General features: G+C 45.0%; 3 protein-coding genes across 3 annotated transcripts; 1 reads left to right on the top strand and 2 right to left on the bottom strand.

Annotated features, from left to right (window-relative positions):
• Positions 1-385: 385 nt before the first annotated feature.
• Positions 386-1843, top strand: E1B28_007482 (uncharacterized protein; the record flags this gene model as incomplete). Its single annotated transcript, XM_043152227.1, has 5 exons — positions 386-628; positions 687-805; positions 858-1012; positions 1064-1466; positions 1516-1843. The coding sequence occupies 5 exons, from the start codon at positions 386-388 to the stop codon at positions 1841-1843; spliced, it is 1248 nt and encodes a 415-aa protein (XP_043010313.1).
• A 23-nt stretch (positions 1844-1866) lies between these two features.
• Positions 1867-3060, bottom strand: E1B28_007481 (uncharacterized protein; the record flags this gene model as incomplete). Its single annotated transcript, XM_043152226.1, has 2 exons — positions 1867-2409; positions 2464-3060. The coding sequence occupies 2 exons, from the start codon at positions 3058-3060 to the stop codon at positions 1867-1869; spliced, it is 1140 nt and encodes a 379-aa protein (XP_043010312.1).
• A 1396-nt stretch (positions 3061-4456) lies between these two features.
• On the bottom strand, positions 4457-5251 carry E1B28_007480 (uncharacterized protein; the record flags this gene model as incomplete). The annotated part of the gene is made up of 2 exons (XM_043152225.1): positions 4457-4506; positions 4558-5251. 2 exons carry the CDS (start codon positions 5249-5251, stop codon positions 4457-4459), a joined length of 744 nt encoding a protein of 247 aa, XP_043010311.1.
• Positions 5252-7235: the final 1984 nt, after the last annotated feature.

Raw genomic sequence — 7235 nt, 5'->3', positions numbered from 1 at the left:
GACCTCTGAACTGTGAGCTTGTAGTTTGACTTTGATACTGCTGTTGGTACTCTTGGAAAAATATTTCATCCTCTGTTTGGCTTTCTTCAGATGTAAGACCCTCATATTCCTCTTTCATCTCTTTGGCAATGTCTGCTTCCAGCATCTGATCTATCACCTTCACTCTTTCCAATGTATCAATTCCCCACAGCTTTCGTAGATGATATTAGGTAGGTTCAAAGTTAAAACTTATTTTTTGTTAACTCGTTAACTCGTTAAGTGTGACGGCATAACCAGAGCCACGTCTGGTGCTTAGTCACCGTTCCACTGGGCTCATTCTGTGCATCTCTTGCAGTCACTGAGCGCGTTTTCTCTTCTCTACTGTCTTTGACATTTGTTAATTGTTATGGCAGACGATTTTAATTCAGACGCATCCACGGCGCATATACCTGATGTCTCGGTACTGACTCCTCCCTCATCCCAGCCCAAGAAGCTGACTATAAGGCGGCCCTGCAACGCCAACAAACTGTCCCCTTTACCTGTCCAATTCAACTGGAGCGGCGACAAAAACGCGAAGACATGGAGTTTAATTGACCTCATGGAGAAGCCTGAGAATTTCAAGGTTCTATTTGGAACGAAAAAAGGCGAGGTACTTATTCAATACTTGTTTTCTATTGGAATGACATCTAACATGTTCAATCAATCAGAACAGTTCTGGCGACTCGAAAAGCGCTGTTTATCAACGTATTGCATGGGAAATATGGCCACAGTACTGCGAGCTGAATCTCAGAGGAACCTGGACGCGTGTACAGGGCAAAATTACTACGTATGTAATGCATTGCCTATTCTAGTCTATTCTTACATGGCATTTTGTGCAGCCTCGTCAAAGAGTACAAGAAAGAAGCCAAGAATTTGCGACAAACTGGGAATGGAGTACAGGAAGGCAAGGACAATGAGGATAGAGAACTACGGTGGTATATTCCTTCAACTGGTCCTGACCAAAATACACCACCTGAAGCTCGCAATATTTGGGGTATGTATATCCCTGTTCTGTTCCAATAATTACTAATACGTCATTGAGCAGAAGCTATCGAGCAGAGGTTCCCGTTCTTTCCCTGTCTACATCAATTTCTTTCCACTCGCCCAAATGTGATCCCACCTGTTGTTACCACAGGAGTTACTCCCAGTGGACGGCAGACTGTTTTCCTTCAGCAACCAGCAGCTACAATGTCCACCCCCATCTTCCGCACTGTTAGCGACTCTCAAATTGACCCACAAATCCTTGCTGAGTCTGCTGCTGCTCGCACAAATGTTCAACCAACCCATACTATCATGCCTACCAGTTCCCCATCTAACCCTGACACTTCAAGTATGCAAGTCACTCCAACCCCAGCAAGCTGCATCAACAGAGTACAGAATGTTATAGCGTCTGTTCCGAAACCACGTCAGAAGCGAACCCTTGAGGATGTCTTGATGGACATTACTGAGTGAGTGATTTCTACTGACTGGGGTGCTGTCTGATGTTGTCTTGGTTAGAAAAAATGCTGCAGTAGCACTTCAACATGCTGAGGCAGAACGGAAAGCAAAACGTCGCCGCGAAGACCATGAGCGTCGTCGTCTTGGGCTGGATGAGAAGAATCAGGTACTGGCTATGGTCAAGATGGGTCTGTATAACATTGAGGAGGCTAAAAAAAAGATCAAGAAGATTAATCATCAGATTCGGAAAGAAACTTCAGCTCCATCTCCCCCATCTTCACCATCTAGAATTTCTGAACCATCCTCTCCAGTACAAGAGCGTGAAGGAAGTCTAACTCACTGGGATATTATGGATGATGAATTTGAATTGCCCATAGAAATAGACTGATAGACTAGAAGTACTAGAGCTTTCTAATTGAATATCTTTCCCCACACCTCAATGAGTTGATCTCTAAGTCTGTCTCTTTTTAGTTTACCTGCTTGATCTTCCATAATAAGCTCTGATGACCCATCTCCATTCTCCACTCTAGTCTGTACTCCAAGTTGATGGTCATCCTGTTCACCACTGTGAGTGCTGTAGAAGTTAGAGTGAGTTTTGGGTCCCTCCACTTTGCGGTGGTCCTCAATAGACGTAATATCAGCTCGAAGCCCCCGTAAACATTGGAAACGGCACTTCAATGCTCCCATGCAATGTTCTGAATGAACCCTGATTCCAGAGACATATCGGTCAAAGTAGGCATTACGGGGTTCACGTGATGCTGGCTGGCGGTGAACTGGAATAATGAGGACTCCCACAGGATATGCAGAATCTGCCCATGCAAATTCTTCTCCCTGAAAAAGCAGCTCTGGAAAACAGGAGGCAGTGGTGTACTCGAATGCACTTGCGTCATGTGCTGCACCTGTAAATCCAGTACAGTAATCCACAACTCTGAGGCTTGAGGGTACGTTTCCGATCTGAAAAGTGAATTCTGATTAAGACCAAAGTAATAAGGAATCCGAGATGCATACCTGTACATTCAGTCCATAATTTGCCTTGCGAGTATAATAGCCTTCTCTATCCAATGCTGGCTTCCAATGCAGGACTACAATTGTTCCATCATACATCATATAGCCTTCACGCCAAAGTCCACCAAAGCCCAAGTGCGTCTCTATCCACTGTTTCTCTACCTCCTTCTCCTCATCTGTCAGTGGATGGATGAAGTCATCATGCAGAGCTTCAATTGCAGTCAGGCACCGATCTGTGAAATTCTCCACAGAACCTTCCAAAATCCCGGAAATGTGTGCGACATCTGTAATTGAAGCACCATTACCATATCTCCCCATCTGGTATAGAAGTACCTGGAGCTGCTCGTGCACTGGAGCTTGTGGATTATTGGAGTTGTTGTGGAAAATAGGGTGGTCTTCTATCAACACAAGAAGGACATCAAATACATGTACTGAGACCCGGAACAGGTCTTCAAATCGGTGGTGGAGCAAAGGATCCTGAGAGTATTCAAAGGCTAGCTTATACAGCTGGCCTTCTTTTGGTACATGTATGCGTGGATTCAGATAACGAGTGTCTTTTATCGTGTGAAGTACTGCAAGGTCACTGGTGAGCACATCCATGTTGAATGGCTCAAAGGGGTTTGGGCGTGTGAGATTGTGCACTGCCATATATAGAAGGTACTTTTTTCGAGTCAATTCATGGAGATTTGGAGGTGCCATAGACAGTAGTAACACGAAGGCGAGAGGGAAGCAGTGATGTGGCCGTGAGCCCAGTGGAACTGTGACTAAGCACCGGACGCAGCTCTGTTTATGCCATCATACTTAACGAGTTAACAAGTTAACAAAAAATAAGTTTTTAACTTTGAACCTACCTATTGAAGAATCCCTTCAAGTGTATTGTGTAGAAACCCCAACACAACATTATTGACAGAATCCCAATATGGAAGTTGATGTAAAGGAGACCACCGTACTCCATATTGTGTTGCTAATTTTTTTCGCTCTTCAACAGTCTGTGTGTTTTGCCAATCCTCTACTTGCTGATGAACAGTAGCAGAATCACGTTTTGAGAACTTGGACATATCAAGTTCAAATGCATCTTGATTCTTACAAAGACACCAAGTGCAGAAAAACCTGGCTCTGTGACCAAGAAACCCCAAAACCTTGGGCATGGCATCTAAATCTGCAATTAAAGGAAGAAGCGCAATATGTTTCTCAATCCCTGCTGGATGACAGAAGGTTTTAATGACTTTTCCATGCCAATATGAGATTAGAGTTGTGACTAATGGCTCGAGTATCTGAAACATAGCCAATGCATCTTGGGGATGTGGTCCAGGAAGGATTCCAACAATAAAGACATTTTCTGGAAGGTATCGGATATTGGGGGAAGGTTGAGGCAACAGAGAAGAATAACACTACAGGATACATTTTTTCCTGTGATCTTGTTCATAAATGGATTGAACCAGTCAATGTGAAGACCAAAGACAAGGTTGTCCTTTGGAGAGAAGTTTGGAATACTATGCCATGCAGGACTCTCCCATATAGCATGTATTTTACCATCAGGAGAATGGTGTGGACTATAGAACTTGTCAATTATATCTTCAATGCCAGGACGGGATAAAAAGAATTTGATCCATGATTCAAATGACTGGGTTCTATAAATATGCTTTGGAACCATTTTTGAGCCATGACCTATTCTCCTTCTTTCTTTCAAGGGCTCCTTGCACTGATGGCGGCCTTTGGTAGTGCTATGCCAGGTGCATAACTCAGGAACATTGTCCAGTGGATACTGTGAACAACATTTGGGACATAATGCCTTGCGAATAAGAACAGGCTTGAGATTGAGATGTTTGAGAGCAGTGCAAATGTCGTGTGGAATATTAGATGAAGGAAGTGTTGTTGAATGACCAAGTGTAATGAGAAACAACGAAAAAACTCCAAAGCATATCTCGAAGATAAGTTTGAGGCTCTTGAGAACGATATTGGTTGCCTCACGGCTAGTGCCTGCTTGCAAATAAAGCTAGGCAGCCAAATAGCAAACCATTTGTCCTACAATGGAAATTTCACTTTCTGGAATTAAAGCTCAGTATAATTCTTAAGTCATAAATTATCTAAACCTACCAAAACTGTTATCAACCAATAGTGTTGATGGTGGCGTTGATGGTGATGATGACGATGGTGGTGGTGGTGGTGTTGGTGGTTGCGATGATGATGGCAACTGTAACGAGTGCAAGGAAGTGGAAGGAAATGGTGGGGAAGATGGTGGGAATGGAGAGGAAGGTGGTGGGGATGGAGAGGAAGGTGGTGGGGATGGAGAGGAAGGTGGTGGGGATGGAGAGGAAGGTGGTGGGGATGGAGAGGAAGGTGGTGGGGATGGAGAGGAAGGTGGTGGGGATGGAGAGGAAGGTGGTGGGGATGGAGAGGAAGGTGGTGGGGATGGAGAGGAAGGTGGTGGGGATGGAGAGGAAGGTGGTGGGGATGGAGAGGAAGGTGGTGGGGATGGAGAGGAAGGTGGTGGGGATGGAGAGGAAGGTGGTGGGGATGGAGAGGAAGGTGGTGGGGATGGAGAGGAAGGTGGTGGGGATGGAGAGGAAGGTGGTGGGGATGGAGAGGAAGGTGGTGGGGATGGAGAGGAAGGTGGTGGGGATGGAGAGGAAGGTGGTGGGGATGGAGAGGAAGGTGGTGGGGATGGAGAGGAAGGTGGTGGGGATGGAGAGGAAGGTGGTGGGGATGGAGAGGAAGGTGGTGGAAATGGAGGGGTAGGTGGTGAGAATGGAGGGGAAGGCGGTGGATATATAATTGGTAATTTTGCCATAGAAGCAGTAATAGAATCATGTCCATGTTTCTGTTAAGGACGTGTGGAATGACTCGGAACTGAATGGAACCGAAGGGAGAAACGATAAGATAAGATATAAGATATGTACTGAAGGATATACTAGAAGAGGAATGATCTAAGATAAAGAGAGGAAAGAAACAGAGTTGATCAGAGTGTATCAGAGAGCAACGAGGAGAGCGAAGGAGATAGTGAAGAGAATGACAGAGTCTTGACAGTAGCCGAAGTTATTGGACAACGGCTTCCTGAGTCGAGCTGCCTTAGACCAGGTCACTGGGAAACCAGAGTCGAGTTTAATTCTAAAGAATGTAACTACTAAGTCGTACATCTTATATAGGATAGAAATGTACAAGGTCCGAGACAGATCCAGTAGTTGGATCTTGTTACATCCATGCCAGACTGATCCGGACGGACGTGTCACAATCACTTTCATTCTATTTTTACTTACTCCACTTACCTTAATCTCTGTACTACCCATTAAAGCCTAGACTATTGGCTTGGGAGTCGGCGGTCCGAATGCGAATCCGACTATTGGATCCGTCTCGGACCTTGTACATTCTATCCTATATAAGATGTACGACTTAGTAGTTACATTCTTTAGAATTAAACTCGACTCTGGTTTCCCAGTGACCTGGTCTAAGGCAGCTCGACTCAGGGAGCCGTTGTCCAATAACTTCGGCTACTGTCAAGACTCCGTCATTCTCTTCAACCTCCTTCACTCTCCTCGTCGCTCTCCGACACACTCCGATCAACTCCGTTTCTTTCCTCTCTTCATCTTAGATCATTCCTCTTCTAGTATATCCTTCAGTACATATCTTATATCTTACCTTATCGTTTCTCCCTTCGGTTCCGTTTGGTTCCGAATCATTCTGCATGTCCTTAACAGATCTGCATTCAGACTACCAACTCCCAAGCCAATAGCCTAGGCTTAATGGGAAGTACAGAGATTAAGGTAAGTGGAGTAAGTAAGAATAGAATGAAAGTGATTGTGACCAGTTGGCCCGAATCGGTCTGGCATGGATGTAACAGTATCCCCCTCTTAAGGTTCTTGCCCTCAAGAACCTTTCCGAGACAGAAACCGAGCATGAAATAAATTGTAAGTAGTTCGGAAATGAATGGAGCCCAAAGAGGTGTAAAATCATAAGTTAAAATGATCGAGTGATAGCCGATAGGCCAAAGCGAGACAAATATGAGAAAGTGATATAAGGCGTACCATGAAAATTTCAAAGTCCAATCTTCCTTGACCTACTCTCACTACCATCCACTCGCACTTATCATGTCTGACATCGCCCAACCCCCTGTCAACATTGCCGTTCCCATCCCCAAGCCTACTTTTTTGCCTGAGGCTTTCAATAAGCCAAAACTGTCTCACTCTCCAAAGACTTTCAACGAGGAAGAATTCAGTTCACGGTGTCCAGCTGGAGTATCGAGGAAGGAATGGGGGAAAGAAGGTGGAAGAGGATGTTGTATGTCAAAATTACACGTGCCTTTAATCTCCGTTAGAGTATATAGTTACTAAATACGTACACTCACACCTCAGTATCAAACCACCACTGAGGTGTAAGTCTTCTGTTATTTTCCCTTATTCAGAAGTACTCATATTACCTTCTATAGTATACATTCCTTTTAGCCACTCTCTCACACTCCAGAGCTCTGACGGACTCCGACGTTTTCCTGTTCTTACACGCTATTCAACACTGCGCATCACAGGTTGTGGGCCCTGGCAACAAAACCGTGTCGTCCTCGACAGCTTTGAAACTGGTACAGAAACTACCTACCCTACAGGAGGGAAGTGCGAACTGGTCAGACTACAAGTCCAGAGTCGTTAACCACGCCGTGTCCAAAGGACTCAAACGCCACCTGTTCGGGACCGCACGGAAGCCAGAAAAATTAGTGTTACAACAAGATGGGAAGTGGTACAAAGAAGGATCGTTGCTACTACCGGTAGAAGAAGCGGCCGTAGAGA

Source organism: Marasmius oreades, chromosome 4, assembly GCF_018924745.1.
Source record: "Marasmius oreades isolate 03SP1 chromosome 4, whole genome shotgun sequence".
NCBI classification, from domain to species: Eukaryota; Fungi; Basidiomycota; class Agaricomycetes; order Agaricales; family Marasmiaceae; genus Marasmius; species Marasmius oreades.
This window is presented reverse-complemented; position numbering and strand designations above follow the sequence as displayed.